The sequence below is a fragment of the Simochromis diagramma genome, unplaced genomic scaffold, assembly GCF_900408965.1.
Source record: "Simochromis diagramma unplaced genomic scaffold, fSimDia1.1 OVJJ01000216.1, whole genome shotgun sequence".
Lineage (NCBI taxonomy): Eukaryota > Metazoa > Chordata > Actinopteri > Cichliformes > Cichlidae > Simochromis > Simochromis diagramma.
In genome coordinates, this window is record NW_024386883.1 from 11,050,850 (window position 1) to 11,075,686 (window position 24,837).

At 38.4% G+C, this 24,837-nt stretch overlaps 3 protein-coding genes across 11 annotated transcripts in view; all 3 read left to right on the forward strand.

Moving 5' to 3' along the window:
• The window catches only part of acsl6 (acyl-CoA synthetase long chain family member 6), a 35,618-nt gene extending 28,142 nt beyond the window's left edge, over positions 1-7,476 (forward strand). For all 3 annotated transcript variants that reach the window (XM_040032263.1, XM_040032261.1, XM_040032262.1), the window contains exons 14-21: positions 43-138; positions 323-395; positions 2,016-2,104; positions 3,713-3,829; positions 3,945-4,088; positions 4,275-4,376; positions 4,478-4,549; positions 5,043-7,476. In XM_040032263.1, coding sequence (XP_039888197.1) covers positions 43-138; positions 323-395; positions 2,016-2,104; positions 3,713-3,829; positions 3,945-4,088; positions 4,275-4,376; positions 4,478-4,549; positions 5,043-5,183 — 834 coding nt within the window. In that variant the 3' untranslated portion in view covers positions 5,184-7,476. The remainder of the gene's footprint in view (positions 1-42; positions 139-322; positions 396-2,015; positions 2,105-3,712; positions 3,830-3,944; positions 4,089-4,274; positions 4,377-4,477; positions 4,550-5,042) is intronic.
• A 1,457-nt stretch (positions 7,477-8,933) lies between these two features.
• On the forward strand, positions 8,934-13,539 carry LOC120733822. Of its 5 annotated transcripts, XM_040032266.1 has the most exons (9): positions 8,934-9,222; positions 9,572-9,675; positions 10,253-10,553; positions 10,656-10,790; positions 11,507-11,564; positions 11,650-11,705; positions 12,792-12,823; positions 12,950-13,167; positions 13,299-13,539. In XM_040032266.1, the coding sequence occupies exons 1-9, from the start codon at positions 9,126-9,128 to the stop codon at positions 13,387-13,389; spliced, it is 1,092 nt and encodes a 363-aa protein (XP_039888200.1). In that variant the 5' UTR covers positions 8,934-9,125; the 3' UTR covers positions 13,390-13,539. The 5 variants fall into 5 exon arrangements, with proteins under 5 accessions (XP_039888200.1, XP_039888198.1, XP_039888201.1 ...); XM_040032264.1 differs by having other exon boundaries at positions 8,935-9,222; positions 12,950-13,539; XM_040032265.1 differs by having other exon boundaries at positions 8,937-9,222; positions 11,525-11,564; positions 12,950-13,539.
• Positions 13,540-14,242: 703 nt separating this feature from the next.
• fnip1 (folliculin interacting protein 1) overlaps positions 14,243-24,837 on the forward strand; it is a 37,416-nt gene continuing 26,821 nt past the window's right edge. For 2 of the 3 annotated variants that reach the window (XM_040032257.1, XM_040032258.1), the window contains exon 1: positions 14,243-14,413. In XM_040032257.1, the coding sequence (XP_039888191.1) occupies positions 14,322-14,413 (92 nt within the window). In that variant the 5' untranslated portion in view covers positions 14,243-14,321. Of the gene's footprint in view, positions 14,414-17,227; positions 23,569-24,837 lie in introns of those variants that run through there. The other variant, XM_040032259.1, reaches the window with a different exon arrangement.

Here is a 24,837-nt window from a genome sequence, read left to right on the forward strand (position 1 = left end):
AGAAAATAATGAGCCTTCTGTATTTACAATGTGTTTCTGCAGGCTAGCTTGGGAGGAAGGCTGAGGATGATTATAACAGGAGCAGCTCCTACCTCACCCACTGTCCTGGGATTTCTCAGAGCAGCTCTAGGATGTCAGGTCAGACCCATTAAGTGTGCCCTTATTTCTCTAACAAGCCCCTGTGATATGAGAGTAGGTCTAAACCCTTAACCCTAATCATAACTTTACAACTGTCAAGTTTTTTGCTGTCAGTAATTTTACAGATTTTGATTCACAAGCTAACATCTACATTTGCTTCAACATCACGTGTGTCTGCGTGCAGGTGTATGAGGCATATGGCCAGACAGAGTGCACAGCTGGCTGTACCTTCACCACACCTGGAGACTGGACCCAAGGTAGGCGACAGTGATTGTGCAAGCATGTAGAAGACAGATCACAAGACAGATGTATCCTTATCTGTCTTTGAAGCACTGAACCTGTTTACGTGACTCAGTTCAAAGGTTTTAAAATGTTAAAAATGGGTTATGATTTTAAGGAATGACCAACAACCATAAACCTAAATAGATCCCTAATTACAAGTCTTTCACAACTACTTGGCACTGTTAAAAAGCTTAAAACTTTGTGAGTGAGCATGCAGTTTTGAGCTGATGTGATGGCATAGACCCTCAAGGAGTATCTGTTTTGCACCCAGGTGGAAAAAAAGCATAGGCTGAGAGTGTGTGGCAGGCTGAGGAAGAAATGACTAAGGAGAGTACTGTTAGAAAAAAAAACAAGTCTGGAATTGTGAGCAAGACAGGGAGGAAATAGCTGTTAGGTCATATTGCAATAGTTAACACTGCAAGTTTAGGTGATTTCCAACAACAACAAGCTCAAATAAAAGACCAATATCTGCTATAAAGACCCGTTTTTACCCTCCAGATTGGGTGTATTGTGGCTGTGTTATTTTCAGCAGCCAGGCATTGCAGGTAATTTCCAAGTAACCTCTATGCATTCATATATGCGTGAAACTCTGTTCTGATTGGCTGTCTAAGTCAGTATAATGTGGATCTTTCTCTGAGAGAGAAATATATTTGCTGCACGCAGTTAAGAGACAGTTGAAGCGAAACAAAGTGCTGATTTTCATTTTAATTACTCATTTTCCTGTCCTAGTTCAAAAGTGATTGGAAAGTTTTTCATACATATAAAAAAATATATACACTGTTCCCTTTTAACAGTGCAACACAAATGCAGAACAACAAGAAGACTGTAAAAACAACAAAAGTGACAAGTTAACAATAGAAAAAGAAGGCGGAAAAAAAGCACATGTGCATGAATGCATGAAGCCATGGGCAGGTGTTATGCAGGGGTGCACGTCTGGATCGGTGGGTGGGTTTGCTAACAAACATAAAGGGTAACACAAAAGTCAAAGAAAAAATTAAAGACTAATATTATTTAAAATGATGTTAAAAACTACTAAAATAAATCTAAATTATACTAAATTTAAAATGTTATTACAGCTAAAGAACTGAACATGAAGCTCAGAAAAATAGGCTGATATTATTATTATTATTATTATTATTATTATTATTATTACATTATGTTAAAGTAATCAACTCAAAACCTCCTTTTTGAAAAGTAAAAGCTTTCCCTGTGTTTATGGCCACATATTTTTTGAATTGATTGTATTGCATAAACGAAGGTCTGAAGCAAACAAATGTGCTCTAAGTGTCAACCTATTGTGAGACAGTGTGAGACAGAGCTTCACAATACAGTCAAGCATCACCCCCTGCTGTTCACTTCTGATAATTCACAGATATCTGTAACGCTGTCCCAAATGATGACGACTAGTTTTCCTTTAGATTTAATTAGTTAGTAAAAATATAGTTAATTAAACCACTTTTCCTCCTCACATAGAATTGATGCTCAGTGTTGAGCATTTTATCAATTTGTAGCCCTCCTTTTTGTTCAACAGTGGAAAGTGAGGAAGGAAATTGAGTTGTTGTGTTTCTAATGTTTCTTCTTGTACTGACCAACAGGCCACGTTGGGGCTCCGCTGCCATGCAACCTCATTAAACTGGTGGATGTACCCGAGAAGAACTACTTTGCCTCCAAGGGAGAGGGAGAGGTAAGCAAAGCGATTTCAACAGAAACACAAGATGCACTTAGAGAGCACAAACCTAACTTAAAAGCAGCATTTACTTTTAAGGAAATAGTATTGTATTTTTGATATATTCACTTTCTCTTCTTTGTTCTTTTTAAACGTACTTTAAGACGTTTGTAGTGCAATAAAAATCACACACACATATAGGTGATAATGGATAGTAGGTACTGATTTGTAAATAACTGAAGATAAACAGCATGAGCTTATTATTAGTTATTATAAAATTATACTATAGTTTATTATAACTAACTAGGCAGCTCATTCACTTTCTCTTCACAATACTTTATTTAAAGATAGAAAACACATTTTGGGGTCAGCTTGAAAGAAAGATAGATGTGAAATGTAAAGGTAAGGCCTAAGGTCCAATGACTTAATGTTTGGATGCAAATGCAATATAATCTAATATCTAGAATCCCCATGCACCAGTATCATTTCCTAAATTTTGTCAAAACAAACAAAAGCAGTAGAATTTTAAGAACTGTTTAATGATTTAATCAATTTTATAAAAGTTTGACCTTAACTGACCTTGAAGAAGTTGCCAGAGGTCCAAAGAAATGTGATATTTGGAATCCCCATATTTTGCTTCCTATATGCCTTTATGTTGTCAAAAAAAAAAACAATAGCAGTTAGAAACATAGCTTTAAATAGCTCTATTATCACTATTATCATTTTGGCTTGTAGATCAATCTACTGGCCTTGAAGGAGAGGTCAGAGGTCAAATGTGACATGATATTTTAAATATTTATATAGCACTTTCTATCTGTTGACAATACACACCATACTTATAAGAGTCATAGTTTTAAGTTATAAGGCTTTTTGTCCATTTTCAACCAATAAATTATTAATTTGACCTTCATGACCTTGGTGCATGTAAGGCACATTTCAGTGGCTTGTTAACAAGACGCCACTCTACACCTCTACAACGTTTTACGAGAATTCATTGAAAACTTGTTTGTAGACAGAATGACACGTATGCATGCAAATGCAACCAAAAACGTAACCACTTTTGTGGTAGAAATAAGTAACATACGTGCATATGTAAGGATGTGTGTAGGTCTGTAGGTGTGTTTTCACTGTATGCCAGAGAGTAGTTTTTACAGCTTTGACGTGAGCATTTTGAAATGTCAGGAAATGAGGGCAGATGTGAAGTGTGTTATAAAGATCAGAATTGAAAACTGATTATCAGCATACCAGCATATAGGGGTTGACACAGAGGACAAATACAGTAAAGGGAAAAAGAAAGTACACATTTCTAAAGTTTTACATGTCTGCATATAACCTCGCCAGGTTCTGAAATTAGGTAACTGCACCTCAGATGGAGAACCACACATGACTTATTACACTGTTTACACTTAATTTTGGAATCTGATAAGAACCGGATATTTTTTTTATTATGTCCTGATATGTAAAATGTTAGAAAGATGTACTTTTTTTCATGTGACTGTACATGTTTATAGGAAGGGTAACGTGTACAATTTTCGGACTTTATAAACAACGTTGCATGTGTTTGTAGAGGACATGTGCTTAACCTCTAACCCTGACCCTGTTTGACTTTTCTAATCTGTCAACCAGATTTGTGTAAAAGGACCAAACGTGTTTAAAGGCTACCTCAAAGACCCAGAGAGAACAGCGGAGACACTGGATGCCGATGGCTGGCTCCACACGGGAGATATCGGGAAATGGCTACCTGTACGTATACGCAGCTTACATTTGAGACTAGTCATAGATTTTGAAAAATCCCTTGTGTTTATATGAGAACAATCCATAATATTTTGTTTAAAATGATATTTCTCGTTTTCCGTAGAGTGGCACGCTGAAGATCGTTGACAGGAAAAAGCACATTTTCAAGCTGGCGCAGGGTGAGTACATCTCCCCTGAGAAGATCGAGAACATCTACATTAGGAGCGAACCTGTGGCACAGCTTTATGTTCATGGAGATAGTCTGCAGGTAAGGACATTTAATCAGTTACAGGAAGTGCAATGTGAAGTAGAACTCCTGCTCTAATTTATGTGTTCCAAGGCCTGGTAGTCATCTTTGGCTCCTAAGAGCCTGCAAGTACATCTGGGCTATGTGTTACTTAGTGTTGATTTTCTATTTTGATCACTATCCAATACACTTTGTTTTTTTTCTCAGTCCTGTTTGGTAGGAATAGTTGTTCCTGACCCTGAAACCATGCCTGAATGGGCCAAGAAGAAAGGTATCTTGGGCACCTACGAGGACCTATGTAAAAACACTGTAAGTGGCATATGGTTGTAACACTTATAGTTAATATTATTAAAACCTACTGGAAGTTATTTAGAAATGTAACAAAGCTCCCTCTCTCCTTTGTTTAACAGGAGTTAAAGAAGGGAATACTTGAAGATTTGGTGCGTCTTGGAAAAGCCAGTGGCCTCCATTCTTTCGAGCAGGTAAGTAGGAACTTAACTGTTTGTAAGTGTATTTTTTCTTGATACCTTAAGACATGTAAGATAACATTTTACAGTATCTCCATAAACAGTATGTGCCTGATGTAACATCTTTTAGATTAGATTTTAATGTCTTTAAGTAATCTAGTTATTCACAAATCCCTCCAAGCAATACCACAATATCTAAATTAATGAAATACTGCAGATACAGCTATGGTAGTAAAAATATATGTTTTAAAATAATAATTAAGATATTAATGTTTTAAATCATTTCAAAGGAAATTAAGCCAAGTGAAACAAGAATGCTACTGGCATAAATTCTTGTGCTGTTTGATAAGTTATATGCTACATTTATATACTATCAGGGATTGGTCTTGTGATTCTTGTAAGAGTATTGGCTAACAATGCATTTGTGGCTATAAGATGAAGTAAACTTAAGAGCAGTATTTATCTCATTCACCATCTTGTTTTTTTCTTTTGTTTTATTCTTCTAAAGGTGAAGAACATCTACATTCACAATGAGATGTTCTCCATTCAAAATGGCCTGCTGACTCCGACGCTAAAGGCTAAAAGACCGGAGCTGAAGGAGTTTTTTAAGGCGAAGATTGATGAGCTCTACAACAGCATCTCTATGTGAAGGCTGGCGGACCTGAGTTTTCTTAAAGCAATCAAACAACAACAACAGACGCTTTGTCCAGCGACCTGCAGTGGGACAAAGATGTGTCACCTGACGCTTAACGTGCTTTCGGAAAGCAAAGCAAAACTGGCCCAACGGTAGATGATTAAAAATGCCTAGATAAAAACAAATTAAAGAAATCAATAAAGCGAAATACAATGCACATTGTCATATGTATTTCCTTTTTATGTACGCATTCACTGTTTCATAATTAATTGAAAACATATTTTAAATCGACACTTAAAAATTTTAGTCCATAAAAAGGAACGTATTTCTTTTTTCGTGTGACATGAATTTCTGTCACAAAACAAAAACAATTTCAGGGTTAGCCAGCAGAGGGCAGCATGGAGTTACCCATAATGAATGTAAAGAATGGTTACTGGGATTTTATAAGGGGGTGAAAGGAAACTTGTTCTTACTACAAATGAAGACGCATCATAAATGCCAAAACTCTCCAATTATTTAGGGTGGAATGACTCAACCGTTTTAGGGGTGTGGCAATGTGTTGACTTTATTAGCTAGCATTAGCTGTAGGGATACTGCTACTTACTGTGAATTAAGTTCAATTAATCAACTGTCAGTTTATTAGGGGACAGGTTAAAAAGCTGGGGGAGAACGTCTTGGCACAATTCACGTGATGTGCTGATAGCTGATTTCTGTATGCATACATTAAACAATGATTTAAAGGAGGACAACAAGCTAATGCTAGCAGATTCCCACATGGTAGGTAGAGTCTTATTAGTACATCACTAATACAAATATCAACTGATTAAATTCAAAACCAATGTCTCAGTCAGTTTGACTCACGCCTATTAATTTTAATGTCAGATGGAAAATCATGTCACCGAAAAACTTTCCATTAAGTTATTTTAGAGTTTAGTTTTTAACATTGGCTTCTCACATGATTCACACTGTCAGTGAATACAAAAAAAGGTAATAATGTCCACGAAATGGTGTGTATTGTACGATGTAGTTTTGTTTTCTTTGTTTTAATTGAGGCATTTAAAATCATCCATACATTGCTACCTGCTATTGACCCAAAAACAAATACACCCACTCCCCAGCATCAGAAACTCAGCATCATCATTCCCACTTCCTCAGCTCTTCTTTCCTCTTTAAATCTACCAGCCAAACAAAACTCATCTGTTTTACAAGAGTAACACAGTCATACGACAGCAAGTGTGATGTTTTAGTGTATAGTGTAGCTCCAGGAGATGTCAAAATGTACATTAATGCTGACACCTTGTAGAATTGTAATGGATTTCATCCCCAGTGGAAAAAGTTAGATTTTCTTTGAATAAAAAAACGGCGCTAGTAAGGCGGCTGATACACCACCCCGAACAGATACAAGAATTAAAGTTGGGTATAACCCAAATATGGTGCAATTAGATGAAATTACACCCTTCTGTTTGAAAGCAGATTTACAATAATACGGTTCAGAGAGAGAGCAGCTGCCTTTCAAATCATCGCTGTCCACACTGTCCCATGTAAAGCATCTCAATGTCTGAGCCACACCCAAATTACACTTTGTGTCATGTATCCGCGCACTCATTCATTATGTCAGTTCAACATGGCTGCAGTCAGAGGTTTAGCATGCATGCTCCTTGTTTATGTAAGGGCCGGCGATCTGTAACGGTCATCAAGGTTCAGACTTCTTTTTCACTCATCTTTGCACAAAGAGAATGTCAGGTAAAAGAAAACAAAATATCTAATGCAACACCAGGTCTCGGGGCAATGCATGCAATTTGCCCTGTAATGCTGGGACCATTGGCATTTAACGAGAAAAAAGACAAGCATTTCTTTGTGGTCATTAGGAGCCGGTTGTATCTAGCTGCTGACAGCCACAGCTGCAGGTACAGGGCTGTTTCACTTAGAAGAGCCAATGATGAATTCCGCTAGAACAAACATCAACTTTTAAACAAACGATACCATGTTTTTTAAAAAAGGTTTACACGTAGAAGTAATGTATTCGCTTTTTAAGTTGATTACCGTCCCAAAGCATAAACAATGCGGATGTACATAAATGAAGACAGCTAGATGTAAGCATATTTATTGAATCAATGGTTTGAATGAATTTTTTTTCTCTCTTATTGCGTGTAGTGAGATGAACTGTACTTATTTATTTATCTATTCTGCTGTAAAAATGGAATAAGCACCATATCCTTGTAATGATCGAGTGCAGCAATCGGGATGAGGGAGGTTGGGGATTAGGACAGGGGCAGTGAAATAAAAAATGTTCTGGAATGATTTTCAACTAGTGTCTTGGTCCTTTTTTAATGATGTTGAATGCAATTTTTTATGTCAGGATGGTAACATGAAAAAAGACTGAACTATCCTCCAGATTAGCAGTGATGAGAGGAACTCATAAAGGACAGTACCAACCACAGTATCAAAATACTCCATTAAGTAAAGGAATAGGAGTATTTTAAGCTTAATGCACTTCACAAATCTATTTACACTCATATCAAAATATTATTTTATTTTCTAAAAGGTAAGTAATATTGTTTTTAGATGCAAGAAAGACTGTGTTCCTTTGGCCCTTTGTCACACAATCAATCTTAACATGTGATGAGAACAGCTCTTAAAGAACAGTTGAAAGGAAAGCTGGGAGAGAGCAGGGGAAAAATGCATCAACCCAATGAGCTAAACTAGCACCCGAAATAGTGGTCAAAATGGTTACAATATCTTGCCAAAGTTCAAACTCAACATCACAATGAGGACGAAAGGTCATTTAAATGACTTTGAACACAGCATGGTTATTGGTGCCAGGTCTAAGAATGTCAGAAACTGTTCCCTTACTGGGGTTTTCCCACAGAACCGTCTCTAGGGTCTACAGAGACTGGCCTGAAAAACAGAAAATATCCTGGGAGCAGCAGTTATCTGGGGAAATGACTTGTTGATGCCAGAGGTCAGACGAGAATGGCGAAATTGCTTTGAGCTGATAGAAAGGCAACAGCAACTCAAATAACCACTCACTACAACCAAGGTATGCAGAAGATCATCTCTGAATGTGCAACACACCAAACCTTGATCCAAATTGCTACAATAGCAGAGGACCACAACTGTTGTCACTCTTGTCAGCTAAGAACAGAAAACAGAGGCTAAGATTTGCACAGGCTCACCAAAACTTGAACAATAGTAGATGCATGCATGCATCCTGCCTCTTCTGGTGTAATATTAGGGACATTTTCTAAGCACATGTGAGCTCCTTAGTACCATAATTTAAATGCCACAGCATACAGCAGAATTGCTGACAATGTCTATCCCTTTATGACCAGTGTACCTGTCTTCTGGTGGCTCTTTGCAGCAACACGCTACAGTATGTCACAAACCTTTAATCACCTCATGTTTCTTACTGTACTCAAATACTTTCCAGCACCTTGCTGAATCTATACCACCAAGAATTAAGGCAATTCTTAAGGCAAAAGAAGAAGCTTAGGGGGCGTTACCTAATGAAGTCTATCAATGCTATGTTAAGCTAGGCTGAGTTCTTTCTTTGTGTCCATTTCTGCAAACGAACTTTAAAACAGACCCAATTTTACTATGGCAGGGCAGTGATTTCACTTTTATCGCATCTGTCAAGGCATGGCAAGCATGAAGGTCGACATAAACGCTTACCAAATCTTTCCAGAGTTTCTAAATAGCATACAAATGCGAATAAATCGCTTCGGTCGTGCGTTAAAAGTGGTGATTGGCAGCTGATCACATATTCTGCAGGTGTGCTTGGTTGCTAAGTAACGCACAGAATGGTCAGGGGACGATAAAGGCAGAACTTGAAGCATTAGATTAAAGACACTCTCTCCTAATTATATTTTTTACTAGTACCATTAGCTGAAGCAGTTTTATAGTGTAGCAGTTCACTGAATGGCAAGTGATTTGGTCTTTAAGTCAGTTTAATTGGAAATGGATCGATACAAGCGCCAGATTAGACTCCGTTGTGACAGTGGATTACCTATCAAACGAGATACACCCGTGAAACCAGCGCTGACCAGACGAGACCGTAAGAAAAACACTGTAATACACATTTTAACGCAGTCTACATTAAAACGTTAAACTTCAGGTGGCTTACTTGTTTATTTAAAAGTTAAAGTTTTAATCTTGGTCTGAGCCTAGTTCTCATTGTGAGGACAAAAAGGTGTTGGGAAATATATTATGAACACCTTCATGTTTCTTATCTCAGGTTTTAACTGCTTTTCTAAATCTGTTAAATCTACTTAGTGTAAACCTAAGAGGAGATCTAATATATCTATTGATTGTACACTTTAAAAAAAAAAAAAGTGTAAATAAAGGCAAAGCCATTTTCTGTTCTCATTAAATTGTTCTCTGCATCCATGCTTTCAAACTTTAAGAGCACAGGAAACTTCTATTCCGCAAGCATTATGAAGCTTTTCCAGAAGAACCTGAGAGGGAAGTCACGAATGACTCCACTGTCAAACCAAAGAGCCCAGTATCTGTAAGTGTGCCCAGATGTTTTGTATTCATGTAAGATTAACAGTCACTGATGTCCAATATTTACTAGCTCACAATTATGGGTGACGAGAAGAAAATATGAAGGAATCTACGTGGAGAAAAAAAACAAGTGAATGTTGATGCTGAAGCCACAAAGAGTCCCCCAATAAACTGGCAAGAAGTTAAAGTGACATGTGCATTTTGTTCTATAGAACACATACATCAGATTATGTGAGAAAAGAGTGAAGAGCAATTATTCAGAAAAATAAGGAAATTAGTGTTTGGTTGATGATTTATTTGTTGTAACAGCGCTTCTTGGCGATAAGTCTTATACTCTATTTCCCCTTAAAGGTGCATTGAGGAGCCGAGTATGTGGGTGAACAACCTGCCAAATTTCTCTGCCAGTGCCAGACAGATATATTTCCCTGAAGAATTATTACAACAACAAAAAAATCAGCAACCAAAGACAAATTTGACTGAATAGTTTAAGTATAAAAAAGCATTAGAATCATATGCTATAACCTTCAGTCACCAGATTCGTTTTATTTCCTCCCCTTTCTATGCTTATTCTTTTCACACAGGCCAACACTGTACACCATAAATCTACTTTTAGCTTAAGCACTCCTGCATTTACTGAAACTACCAGACACAAAGCAACCTTACCTGCCATTCAGGTGACTGTAGTAGAGGCTCATGAAGGTGATGAAATGTCGGGTAAAGAAGACGAGCAAAGCTTGGCAGTGACGCCAGAAAGCTTCACATTATCTAGCATGGAGACTGCCACAACTTTCAGCTCTGGTGACACAGAGGATGAGGACTTTTTAGACTCTGCAACTTCTAACAATCTTCCCTCTCCAGAGATCTTCAGAAGCGAAAACAAGGGTGTGTCTGAGTGCATTTGTATGTGTACATTTTTGTATGTCCACAGCCACACTTGGTCTCTCACTTTTTTTTTTTTTTTTTTTTTTTTTTTTGTCTTGATAGTGGAAACCTTCGATTTTTCCATTGAGGAAGACCTGCTGGATCTCCATCGTCACATAAAAAACTCCACTTTGTTGGATGTCAGCCATGCTGAGAGCATACACATGCATCATCCCCCTAACCTTTCTACCATCCTGGGTAATACTGGGAAAAAATCTCAGGCACACTTTAATTTTCTCTTTTTTTTCATTTTTTTTTTTTTCAGTTCAATAAATTCCACTTAATTGAACAAAGGTATTAAGAGTATAACTTTATTCATATTCAGTCATGTTTGGTATGTCTTTTTTTTGCAAGCTCCTTTTTTTTTTTTTTTTTTTTTTTTTTTTTTTTCTTTTTTCAAATCAAATCACTTTTATTGTCACATCACATGTGCAGGTACACTGGTACAGCACATGTGAGTGAAATTCTTGTGTGCGAGCTTCACAAGCAACAGAGTTGTGCAAAATACAATAATGTAAACAAGCAAAATACAAGAATGGCTACATCTGAAACTAATAAATATATGTACAATATATAATATATGCATTTCTGGATGTGTATACTAAAAAATTTTGTGTGTGTGTGTGTGTGTGTGTCTACATATTTTACAAATTAAATAGAGTAAACAATAAATAAAATATACAGAGTTGAGACATGTGCAAAACAGTGGCATTACTGTACAGTATCCTTAGACTCCATCTGATAATTACATTTAAAATGTTTCTCTTTTAGAAGTAGCAAATGAACAAAAAAAGGAACAGTAACTTTGTTTTTATAGCATATTTTAATGTTCTTAGAAAAAATGCCAAGTATGCTTTAATTAAATGCAGTCTTATTTACATGCGTACCCAAACCATACCTGTGTGTCTGAAAAGGAGTAACTCTGTCTGCAGATGCCTCCACTATTCTTGCTGAAAAGACCTGTGAGATCAGGTAAGTCTTCTCAGTTGAATCTCAAAGCGTTTAGTACTTGTGGCTCACGCAATTTAACTGCTTCATTCCTTATTTCTTTATCAAGCAACAACAGAGAAGCCGGATCTGCTGCTAAAGTACAAAATGACTCGTTGAAATCAGGTAAAGGCTCTCATTTCATAAGAAACATATCTTCCTTAAGTATTATTCAGAGCATGACTATTATTGCAAACTACGCTTGCCGACCACTTTATTAGGAACGCTTGTTCAATTCCTCACTAAAGCAAATGTATAATCAACCAATCACATAGCATCAACTACTGTATGTGCATTTAGGCACTAAGACATGATCATGAAGACCTGCCGAAGTTCAAACTGAGCATCAGAATGGAGAAGAAAGGTAACTTTGAAAGTAGCTTGGTTGTTGGTGCCAAACAGGCTGGTCTGAGTATTTTATAAATTGCTGATCTACTGGGATTTTTCTACTGGGTTTTACAGGAAATTGTCAAAAACAAAGAGGGAATATCGAGTGAGCAGCAGTTCTCTTGGAGAAAATGCTTTGAAGCCAGAGGTCAAAAATGGCCTGACTGCTTTGAACTGATGGGAAGGCAACAGTAAACAAATATTTAGAGCATTGCAACCAAGAGGATCTCTGAATGCAGGGCTCACCAACACTGAGTAAGAGAAGACTGGAGCAATGTTGCCTGGTCTGATGAGCCTTGAGTTTTTCTGCACAGTATTCACAGGCTAGAATCAGATTTTGGTGTTAACAAAATAAAAGCATGGATCGACCATGCCTTTTTAGCAGCAGTTCATGCTGCTGGTGGTGGGGGTGGTGTAATGGCATGGAGAATATTTTTCTGGCACATGTGGGCCCCTTAGTACCAAGTGAGCATCATTTAAATACCTGATTTCAGTCTAATAGAGCACCTATGGAATGTGGTGAAACAGGAAATCCACATTATTCATATGCAGCCAACAAATCTGCAGCAACTGTGTGATGCTATCATGTCAATATAGGCCAAATTCTTTGACGAATGTTTCCAGCATCTTATTGAAGTCAAGGAATTTGGGCAGTTCTGGAACCAAAAAGGCGCCCACAACTGTACTAGCAAGGTGTACCTAATGAAGTGCCTGGCAAGTGCATATATTTCATATGTATTTTAAAATCAACTCCACACACAGAAAATAAATAGATATTGTATAATTATTACGACTACTTTTGTGGTTTCTGTCCTAAATTTGCAGACAAAACCTTTAAGAGGAAAACCCCACCAAGAGTAAGAAGTCATCTGCCCATTTATTTACATCTGTTTAAATTTGATATGATGTAGATCATTTTTATTTTGTTAGGAACAAAAGTAAGAGGGATCACAGCCATGATCAAAATGACTTTTATTCCACAGCTCAGCTACAGAAGACCTATGTTGTGTAAGAAGAAGGTTTCATTCAAAAGCCCTGTAATTGCTGAGACCTTTGATGGAAAATGCATACCAGCCTCAAAGTTAATGACTCCCAGTCTCAACAAGCCATTGCAAATGTCCAGCCCACCTGAGGAGTTGAAGCCTGATGCAGAGATCAGCTCGGAAGAAGAAACATTAGCTCTGACCATGTTGCTAAAAAGGTCTGTCAAAACTAGTCATAAGAAACCCAAGCTCTTTGACTTTGCCACCGACAAGGAGAGAGATACTCTCTTTCAGGTCATGAGAGAAAGATGTGTGAAACTCAGAAGTGTTACTTTATTTCCTTTCACAGCTGTTTAGTGCACCGAACCATCTTTCCTGCCACATTTGAAGCTAGAATAAGAAAACAGAAAACTGTAGCTTTACCCCCTCATCTGGATTAGATTAGTCTAATTGTAGAAAGTCCTATATGAAAATGGTCTGTAAGTACTTAAAAGAAGGAGAGAAGAATCTATGGAACAAACTTTAAATAACATTTAAGAACTAATTAAAGAGACATGCTAGACTGGCGTTTATGTTAATATGAAAAAAGTGTGATGTGAAATGACCACTAGATGGCACATATGTATTTACCTTTAAAAACCATTGTCTGTCTTGTCCATACAGTGAGCTTTTCCACCTTTAAATATGATATATGTGTGTCTATATATGTGTGTTTTTTTTGCTTGTTGTGCTTGTCCATATTTGCATTTATTCTCGTGACACGTGTTACTATAGACTTTCTAAATGAAGAATGATTTAAAAGCAAAGTTTAAATGTATAAGATATGTATTTTAAGTATACTCCATCTATATTTATGTATATTTGTCTTTGTCCTCAAAATCTGCATATGTATTTGATTCAGAAAGTGTCTAAAGCAAATAAAAATACATTAAAATGCCTCTTGTGGCGATCCCTCCGTTCTGTGTTTGATGCGTTTCTTACACTTAATTATTTTCTCAACTGTGTCTTTCAATAATATCTGAAGTGTGTGTGTGTGTGTGTGTGTGTCTAGCCGTTCAGCAGTCGCACTTAGATAATTTTTTAGTGTGAATAAATTTCATGCTGTCACGATCCCCGACAAAACATCAACACAGCGAATCCACTCACCACGTGGTACTTATACCAAAAATATCAGCCAATCGGGTTATTTGTTGTAGCAGCATTGGCGCCCGGTGAGCCAATCAGAATAATGTAGTGGGTTACCAAGCTGTTCCTGTGACTAATGCGTGTCATATGACTGTGACACCCATGGAGACAGTTACAAGGAACAAGATTTGGTCGTGGATTTGAAAACGGAAAGAGACTTTCTGTACCGAATTCATTTTGGTACAAGATGCCTCCGACTCTCTTTCAGAAACTTTTTAACAAGAGAAATGCGTTTTCATCGCCGCCCCCGAGGTGTAGCAAAGAGGACCCAGCTTTCAGGTAGCTTATTGTGTGCGTGCGTGTCCGTTTGTGGTTTGTGTGTAGGGTTGTGCTTGTGTACGTTAATAATATTTATGGCTTTCGCTTTGACGTCTGAAAGGAATGACAGTGTATTTGGAGCAACGCTTATATTGAACTCGAGGCACTCTGCAGATGAGCATTGTGTAGTTTGGCTGATTTGACATCAGTGTTGGAAAAGTGTAGAGTGACGTGAGAGACGTGTGCGGTTAGCTACATGCTAATGCTAGCTGTTGGACGCTAGCGAGGCTGCTGCACGCGCTGTCTTGGTGGGACTTGACTCAGCTTGTTAACCATCACTTTTTTGCTCATAAGTAATTGTTTATGTCAGCTTATAAGTGAAAAACGCTTTATTGTCATCCCGAAGATAGTCAAATGGTGCTTGCAAGTTACAGTAGAAGTATCTTGCTTTCTCTTTGTCTCTCCCTTGCTCCCCCCTCCTCTTTCCCCTTTGTTTCTGTGGTAACAGCATTGTGGCAAGAAAAAACGCACGTGACAGTATTGTCGCGCTCTTTTGTAGCTTATCTTTGGCTGGATCCTGATAACTTGGAGCTAATTAGAAGTAGCATCCCTCGACTTTGCCTCTGTTACTGTACTCTCCACCAGACAACAGAGCAGGACACAGTGTGCTCTTAATGGAAGCACATGTGATCGCTTCATTCGGCCGCTGACGCATCCCATACCGTGCTGCTGTGTCGGTAGACTGTTGATGCACAGTGTTAATTTTACTGAAATAGCGCTACATGGCGTCTGAATATCACCTAACATTGCAGTGATGTTAAATAGACAAGTGGCTGGAGTTTACTTAGAACACCGATGCTTAGAACAAATGCAAGATGGCTTGTAGTGATTATAATATTTCCTGCACGCGTTGCTTGTGTTCCACATCCACTAAAGCAGATAATCATGTCATTTCCCATGTAGCTATAGAAAACATTTATCATTTCCAAACACCAGTGCTCTTTGATATTTACCCTTTAAAGATCTGGTCATGTATTTTAAAAATTAAAGGCAAGTTAACGCAGTATTGCGGCGACATGTTGCCCAATACTGTCAGGCTTGCAACTGGGCGTCCTTAGCATATATAATGTTTCCAATCATAATCTTAAAACAAAGTTTTATTTATGTATGGAGTACAAAACCGATGTAAGCTGCATAAGAACTCTAAGGTTACATTCAGCCTGACATGGCAATGAATCATTGAGCTGAATGGGAGTTGATTTGCAGTCTCCCTGTGTATTTTCTCTCACACACTCAGGGTCAGGTCTGCCACCATTGGAAAAACGTGCTCTAAAGCTTTAAATACACTGGCATTGCACAATGTTTCTCCCACCTTGTCACTCATGGGGAAGATATTTACCTGAAAGCGCATCTCCTTGTGGTGCTGCTTGCACTTTGGTCCATGCCTGAGCCAGAGCACGTTCCACTGTCATAAAGGTGCCCTGCACCCAGTGATATAAATGCAATCTGTGTGTGTGTGCGTGGAGGGGCGGGGGCTGACTGGCATCAATCCCAGAGCAAACAGGCAGGCAGCAGGCTTTTCTGTTAGCTCAGTGGTCAGCTGTGCTCTTCATACCTCTGGCATAAGCTTCCCATTCATCAAGCATGAAATGCTCTAGAGAGGACAGAACTGTGTGGAGACATGGTTGGAGAGGGACACTTGTGTGGTAGCAAGAATAGGCTAAGATGCAGCATTAGGAGTTTCTGCATAAAAGAAAAATGGTTAAAAGGAATTAAAAAAAACACTGAGTTGAGGGTCTAAGGGAGGGGAATCTAATGGGACAGAGTGGAACAAATAAGTTGGAGGATGAAGTGGTTAGCAACTGAGCATGCAAAATTAAAAGATGGACAGAACAGAGAATATAACGTGACTGCAGTCTACTGGCAGAGGTGGCCTGCAGAAATGATGACGTTAACAGTATTCTGAAGTAGAGCAGGGCGATATGACCAAAAATATTTATCACGATATACATATGAAAATTTGCGATAACGATATAACTGACGATATAATTGACACTAGACAAAATACTTTACAACTCCTCAACTTTATTAGTGCAAAACCCCCCAAAAAACATCAACGTATTTTCACTTAAACAGGCAGCTTTTTTTAAGTGCAGTAAAGTTATACAAAAAATTAACAGTGCAAATGCAAATTCCTTGCTGACAGTTTAACCAAAAGGCATTTCCAGTGGAAATTGGCCGACATATCCTCAGCATAACCATGTTTAATATCCACAAAACTTAAAAAGAGGTTATACACACACTATACGTAATATTATGTTGAAGCACAGTACGTATCACTCCGCGAGGCGCCTGCCTACGATAGCCGTAATGCTCCGACAATCCATTGAGCGGTGTGGCTTTGTAGCTTAACAAAGTCGTACTGAAACATTTGACAGATTTTCGAGTGCCGTGTACCACATAAAATCGTTTCGAGGTCAGTAAACACAACCAGAATTCATACATAAGGCACACGGGATTATAATCTGTCGATTTTCAGAAAAATCAAAGGATTGATTTTAAGTGTGCCGTATTTTCCAAATAACACAGTAATAACGACGGCCCGCTAGCATGCTCTACCAAAAATAGTGCTTTGTTGTGTATCTGACGGATGAAAGCCAAACCAGTTTCACACCACTGAAGTTGCAGCATTTTTACAAACCTGGTTCATCAGTTTCATTTAACGATCCCCTTTCGCTCTTCTCATTCTGCGTCGCCGCCATGTGCGTATGTAAACAAAGGCACTGCGCATGCGCGTTTTACCCTTATTTTTATCGCGATATTTCATTTTCCTATCGTTGCCCAACATTACACCGGTATTACTGTGAACGGTATGATATGGCCCAGCCCTATTCTGAAGTATTTTTTTAAAAAGCACTGTGTGAGAATTATACCATGAATAAATTTGGCTGGGTAGGATGCTGCAGTCAATTTCAATCAAGACGTTAAAAGAAAATGACCTTAAAAACCTCTGACAGGTTGGGGCGGGAAAATAAGCAAGCCCAATGTGACACCAGAAATAGCTTTTTTTAGTTTGTACATCAGGCTTATTATTGGCATTTTTCAGTCTATATTTTTTAATATCCAGAAGAGATGAAGTCTTTCCTGTTTTGCAAACCTCTGGCCTGCATACTGCATCACCGACACCATGCACTGCCACACCACTCCACTGTGCCCTCCAGAATACCATAGAGGGCAGTAGTTTGGCTGACCCTGAGAGGAAAGCCTAAAAAGACTCCTGTTTCCCTGGCTGCGGCATCTGACTGGGGACGGCATACTGTACATTACACCAAAAGCCTTTGGCTCACCCTGTAGCCAGTCTGAGACCTGATCATTAGCCAGTAGCTTTGTCCTCCCACTCACACCCAAACTGCTTGTCCTGGCAGCCTGCTGAGGAAACTTCCTACATGACCTGCACTAACAGACAATATACGAGTAAGAGAGTAAAAGCAGATTTACTCAAGTTTGATGTTTTCTCTTTAATATATAGATTTGTGGAATTAAACTTTTTCTATGGTAAACTAGGACTCACCTGTTTCCTTTTCAAGTTGATATAAAATGGTCACAAGTCTAGAAAATATAATAAAACTTTCGTGAATTTAAAATAAATTCGTACAGTGTATTGTAGATTTAGTAAATCATGTTTGACAAGCTTATTTATTACAGCCTGTGAAAATGCATGACGTTGCATTTGCTGGAGTACTACTTTTTTTGTTTCTCACACCGTGGAATTTATCTTTAAAAATGTTTTATTTATAGTTTGGGAGAAGTCGTGTCTCAGGTTCCTGATTGGCAAGGCGTCCTTCCTCCATTGCGTACTTTCATAACTCGGTGTGTCATGTGAGGCTTTCATCAATCTCAGGCTGTCATGTTTGTTGAGTGATCACATGGTTACCAAAGTCGCTGGCAAAAAAAACCTAAGCACCTTTGCAAGTGTTGATGAAGATGCACACTTTGTTTTTTTTTGTTTTGTTTTTTTAAGTAATGCTCTCTTCTCTTGTATCCTGTTGCTGTTTATCTAAAGTTATGAATCAACATGTGATCACTCGTACTGTCTCAACCCTTTTATCGCATCACTATCTTAAAAAATTCCCAGCTTGACTCTAAAATGAAAAACCCATCACAGCGTTTTTATGTATGCTTGTTCTGCTCTGCTCTCTGTTTGATTGCTTTCTTTTTAAGCACTCACTGTCGGTAAACTGACATGGATTACTGTGAATGTTATAGCTTTATTTTGCAGGGCTGCTTTCTTCCCTCGGTGCATGCTTTGTGAATGCTGCAGGCGTGCCAAGGTTCTGTAAAGACAGCGGCTGTCATCGGGTTCCTATCGGGGCTATTTCAAGTGGCCACACTCAGGCTTCTCAGAACTGCAGGGTCATAGTAAGGATATAATTTGATGTTAAAGCTGCAGGGGCATCACACACTTTACAGCGGTGCGCAAACGCGTTTGTATTCGTCACAAACTTTTCAGTATGTGCCCTTTAGCTTGATATTAAATTTCTATTACGCTCTGTGAGCCAAAGGGTCAGTGTCTATTCTACTATTTAAGCACAGTGTAATTATGTCTACATGTGCTACCAGAATGAAAATTATAGCGCCAGAGGTTGTATCAAAATGTTTTTGGCAGTGAAATAGCTGTTCTACATTACCTTTAGTATCCTAGCAGGTTCAGCTGTGAAATCTAAGCAGGGCTATTAAAGATGTACTGGAGGCAAAGGTAGAGAGGCAAGTTTCAGATGGAAGGAATATCTGCAGAGGGCAGGTAGTGGAAATATTAGACAAAGGATGATCAAGATGGAGGGGCCCAGCAGGTTGAAAAGAAGAAGACCACAGAGGAGGCTTGTGGATACATATATTAAAGGGGGACATTCAGATGGTTGGTGTGACAGAAGAGGATGCAACGGAGAGGGTGAGATGGAGGCAGATGATCCATGGTAACCCACGGATCGAAGAGAAGAAACATAATTTACCAGTTAGAATGTGATAACTCAAAACACAGGTTGAATTAGGAGTTTTAATTGGTCCAGAACATGCGACCTCCCTGCAAACACTGTATGGATCAATCAGCTGTCTGCCATGTGAAGCTCATAATGAGTTTAAGGACCTAAAGGGAGTGTACATACTGAAAGCAGTTTTTGTCGGCTGTAGTTTATAGTTAACAGCTAACAGCTTGTCTCTAATGGACATTCAAGGCTCCACATGCTTAGGTAACCCTCTTATGTCTTTGGTTCTCTGTCGTATGTCAATCAACACTATCCTTTGTTGTCATTGGTAATCGCCTCGCCGGTACCCCTAGCCTCAAAGTTTTATATAATGCTTGCTCAAATTGCGTCACCAGTAGTTGTTTTGTCTGTGGTTGCTTGAAGATAAGGCTTTCTGGTTACCAAGTCACTGACATTTCCAAATGAATGCTAGGATGATGACTTTACATTTAGCTAGGCCTGCTTATCCTGTGGCGTATACGCATTAAGGAACTCCCTATGTTATTTGCATGGTACAGTGATGAGAGGAGTTATTAGTTTATTTTCTATGACTGATTTGTTGTTTGACATTTCTACTGTATAGCAAGTTTGCATGTGACCTTACCAATACATTACAGATGTACCTGAGAAGATCAGAGAAAATTACATTTGCTTTTTTTTTTTTACACTGGATACTTGGGGCTGATGCAGAGACACATTTTTGGGTATTGAAATTCTTTTTTTATTTGGATAAACTTTTTTTTTTAAATTTTATTTATTTTTTTGGTAATTTATCCTAAATGTATATTTAAGAAGCTTTTACACATAAGTGAATTAAAATAAATCGGTAACTTAGCACCACATAGCAAAGGTATTGATGAGACTGAATATTCTCAGATACGAAGCTGTGGGAGTAATTTATTGGAATTTTGAAAATCAGAAAATTCATATTAACTAAATGAGAAGAGTGTTGAAAGGAAGAAATGACAGAAAGCATGGTGAGGGAGGTGTTTTGATGCAGTGAAATGATATTTGCTTTTTGAGGCGAAACTGAATCTCTCGATCATATGATCTTTTTTTTGCTTATTAGAATTTGATTTACATGTGCAGCACTGACCGTTTACCCCGATTTCTACGTGACTTCCACCAGTACTCTTCAGCTTGATGTTCCGTTCATGTGATTATTTGTGAGAAATAGTCATACACTCGATACTCCCAACTCAGCTGTCACTCATTTTCTGTCATGTGTTGCTGATTCAGAAGTTGTCACACAGAGTTAATCCAGAGTGTACACAACCTCACTGGGTAAAGATAAATGCAGAGGATGTGTATAGTAAGAAAAGTTAGAAGTAAATAAATAAATTTAAAAAAAAAAAAAAAAAAAAAAAGTGTTCCCACTGGCTAAACCTTCCACATAAAACACGAGTGTTGTCAGAGAATACACTTAGACTGGGCTACTTTTTGCTTTACTTGCGACCTTTTATTCAGATATGGTGTTTACAGCTAATTGATTATCTATTATATCTGCCTACTTTAATCAGCTAGTCTCTGTGTGTCTATATTGTAGGTGTGAACCGTCATCTCAGGGTGTTCCAGAAATGCTCTCAGTATCATGTGACTGCTGGAATGCAGAAGTCCTCAATGCTACATAATCAGCACAGAAACTAGCTGATATGCAGGTAGTCAGGTGTTTTCAGAGCGTGTGTGACAATACGTTCACTGTATTGTGATGGTACTGTAGTTCCCCTCCCCTCATAAAAAAAAAAAAACTTGGACCCTCAGATTATTTTCAGTAGATTAATTATTTAATAATGAATAAACAACTTGTTTACCTTAATCAGTTGATTAATAAACATTTTTCCCATGGAGGTTTCTGTTGGCTTTCTCCAGCAGCAGAGGAGTGTTGTTTCAGTTGTTTGTTAATTTTCAGACTGTATACCATTTCACAGATACACCAATTCCTGCAGGGAAGGTTTCAAATTTGACAACTAGGCAGAAGTATCTTCTACTTCTTGGGAAGTATTAGCACTTGTCTGTGTTTCTGAGAACATATGTATACAATATGAGCTGATGAAAGCTTAGATATGTCTGAAAGATTAGATGTGTTAACTGCGTTTCAGGGTCACATAGTGATTTATGTATTTATAGTTGTTTGTATTGCCTATGTGCCATACTGGAAAGTAGCACTATGGCACAGAATGACCTATAGCTCATAACTAGCGGTGCAGCTGGTACTCATACAGTACATGTTTTACATCAGGGGGTTTGTGAAGGTGCATGAGCTGTGGTAGGAGCTATATACAGCTTTCCTATGCTGTCAGTACATGCATATTGATACATGACTTCAGTAGTACTCCTGTGTAATGATCTCTAAAGTCATCACTGAGCAGGCTTCCCACATGGAAAGCTCTCTCTACTTTATCTAGATTCTTCTTGGTGTGGTTTGCTTGCTATTACACACAACCTTAGGGTCAGCGGTTTCAGTCTTTACGCCTGACTTTGGTCATATGTTGCCGCTTTACTTCCCTGTTTCTGTTCAATATTTGCCAAAATGCACTTTGTGCTCTAAAATTTCAAGTCGGGATTTTCAGCAAATAGTGTGCAGTATGTTCAGTGTAGCTGCCTTTTCAAGACAGTTAAGCACCTGTTGATTTCAACATGCTATGACACCATCCAATATTACCCAGTGCTGTAGCCTCCACAGACGGCCCTCTGATGGGAAGCTGTAAAAAAATGAAAAGGGAAAAAAAAAAAGTGAGGTGGAAGCAGATGAAAGCTGAATGAACAAGAGCAGTCGTGCCTTACGTTCATGTAGAAAATTAATGGTTGTGTGTCCGCAGTCTTCGAGTAAACCTATAACCACACAGAACCAGTGTGTAACCACATTAAGGAAGGAAGGCTGCTTCTGCTAACATTAGCTACACTGAACAATCGTGTGTGTGTGTGTGTGTGTGTGTGTGTGTGTGTGTGTGTGTGTGTGATGTCATGTTATGCTACACATTTCAGCTCGTAATTTAATGTTAATTTTGAGTTCACATGCCATATTTGTAAGTTCTACCTGGGCTATCAGATTGTGATCGATTTTAAGTTTCCTGAGCATTTTCTTACTTTTAGATGAGTTTTTAAATGACAAGTAAATTAGTCATCAGGATTCAAGCACATGCAGTGAAATTCCAACTAACCTCATCTTGGGCTTTCAGTTAAATGGCAAAATGCTGTATGATGGGGAAGTTTTTTTATTTGTTTTGTTTTTCATTGTAGGAATTGTCCAGTTTTATGACACTGTTGACCCTCTTGTGGTTGCTGGCTGCAGAAATGTCTTTTTAAAACACAAGCTGCTGCACCTATCGGAACCCTCTGTCACACACAGCCGGAAGAACGTCACACAGCTTAGGCAGAGGGGATGTTTATGTAACTGTCTCTCTGTCTCGAACACACACACACACACACATTCTAGTGGCATGAGAGAGCGAGAAAGCTAGGGCTCTTCGAGGTCAGTATAGGCTGATGTTTGATTCAGTACAGTCTAGGTAACAAGGCTGCCACGTTTTGACCTTTATCACTTTACACCTTCCATGGAACAGCCGTGGAAGGTTTTGCGTCAGCGTTGCAGTTATATCAAGTTAATATGAGTGGAGAATATGTGACAAGGAATGTAGTTTAGTATTTAAGAATGGGACAGTGACCATTTTTAGGTTGTGAGCAGCCTAAATAAACTGGTCCATTTCTCTGAAGTTCAAGTTGTGGGGAACTTCATTGACAAGATTTGGCAGCTTTATGCTCTTTCTTACCCCAAATGTTTTTATATGCAGTTTGTTCTACAAGAGAAAAAACTGCATGTTTAAATTAATTGGAGAAAGAAAGAGAAAGCTGATGAATAAGGGAGAGAGGAAAAAAAAGAGCGGGATTCAGAAACAACAGACGAACAAGTCCCTACTGTCACTCTCTTATCACAGCGCTTTCTGGCTGTCAGCGGTCCAGACTCAGTGCTGTTGCCGCCTCGGTACTGTCCAGCACACACAGTGTTCCTGCGATCACCTGATAGTCTCATGTTGTTGTGTGAATTTAGTTCACCGCTATTCTTAGAACCTGGTTTGACTTGGAGAGGAGAAGCAAGAGAGGAATAGAGAGGGGAGAGGGCTGGGGAAAGACTGGCAGACTCGCAATGATGCCCAGGTAGGAGTCGGTAATGTTTAACCTGGCCTTTATGCATCCAAGTGGGCACGGTGGTGTTCGTTAAAGGAGGTTTGTGTACAATGCTTGTGCTGTTACCCTTAGGTTTGTTTTCTGCCCGAGTGTTGGGAGCTACAATGTGCCAGCTGGCTGTTACAAGCAAGACCGTAAGAAAGGCAGTCGCTTTTTAACTGTCAGCCTCAGTGGCATTGAACAAGATTGATTCTATCTGTTGAGGTCAAGTTACATAATATAGATTACTGAGTTTGTGGTGAAGCATGCCTGTTGGTTTTGGGTGAGGGGAAAAAACACTGCTCATGTATTTGGGTGGAGTTTCTGTTTTATATCTATGTAATGTCAAATTGATAACTGTTGCCACAAAAGAAGGTGATTCACTCATTTTACATCCTGATTGTTTCCATCTTGTTTTGTTTAGTTTTCTTTGTTGTTGTTTTTTTTTTTTTAATGAAACATGCAGAAAACATTCATGGGTGGAATGTTTTTTGGGGATTTTTTTTTTTTTTTTTTTTTCTATCAACAGGTTGCTGAAGGAAATGAAACCTTTTTATACCTGTGGTGCTCAGAATTTGAGTCACTTTTGGTTCAGACAATTGCGGTCACAGCAGTACAAGCATGTAACAGTCATGAAGTCATGTGCTGCTTTTATGAATGACTCCCCTCTCTCCTCTGTCAGTGCTGTGACTGTCACAAGCTCACTGATGGGGTACTTCCTCCTTTGCACTAATTTTCCTTGTCTTTCGCTCAGTGTTGTGTTTTTTTTTGTTTTGTTTGTTTTTTTTTTTTTTTTTTGTTGTTTTTTTGTGTTTCTTTGTCAGATATCTTTCTTTATCTCTTTAGATTTCTGGATTTTTCTAGGTCTGTTTTCTTATTGTGATCTGTTTGGCTTTTGTTCTTTGTCTTTCATGCCTGCTCTTATTGTTAAGTGCATCTTTGGTCTTTAGCTGTTTCTTATCTCCTCTTTTGAGTTTATTCTTTGTTGTTTTTGCCGGTGCTTGTAAAAAGATTTGGCCTTTTTACATCTTTTTGCTTTCTGTCCTATCTTTATTTTATTTTTTCTTTGCTTCTCTTGTCTTCTTCACTGTTATTCTTAAAACAAAGGGAGCACTGAGCCTGGCGTCAAATTATGCAGATTCATTCTGGGTTGATCTGTAAACAGCACGTCATCTTATTTTGTAAATGTCGTACCCATGTTATTTAATTTAATTGCTGTCATTTCTTCCTTGTTAGCTGTGTTGGCTATTTAAGCTCTGG

Excerpts from the sequence above, each read along its gene's own strand:
- LOC120733822 (XM_040032264.1), top strand. The coding sequence starts at position 9,126 with ATGGATCGATACAAGCGCCAGATTAGACTCCGTTGTGACAGTGGATTA. Across the intron at positions 10,554-10,655 it reads CTTCAGAAGCGAAAACAAGG|TGGAAACCTTCGATTTTTCC; the intron begins GTGTGTCTGAGT and ends TTGTCTTGATAG. Across the intron at positions 11,565-11,649 it reads GAAAAGACCTGTGAGATCAG|CAACAACAGAGAAGCCGGAT; the intron begins GTAAGTCTTCTC and ends TTCTTTATCAAG.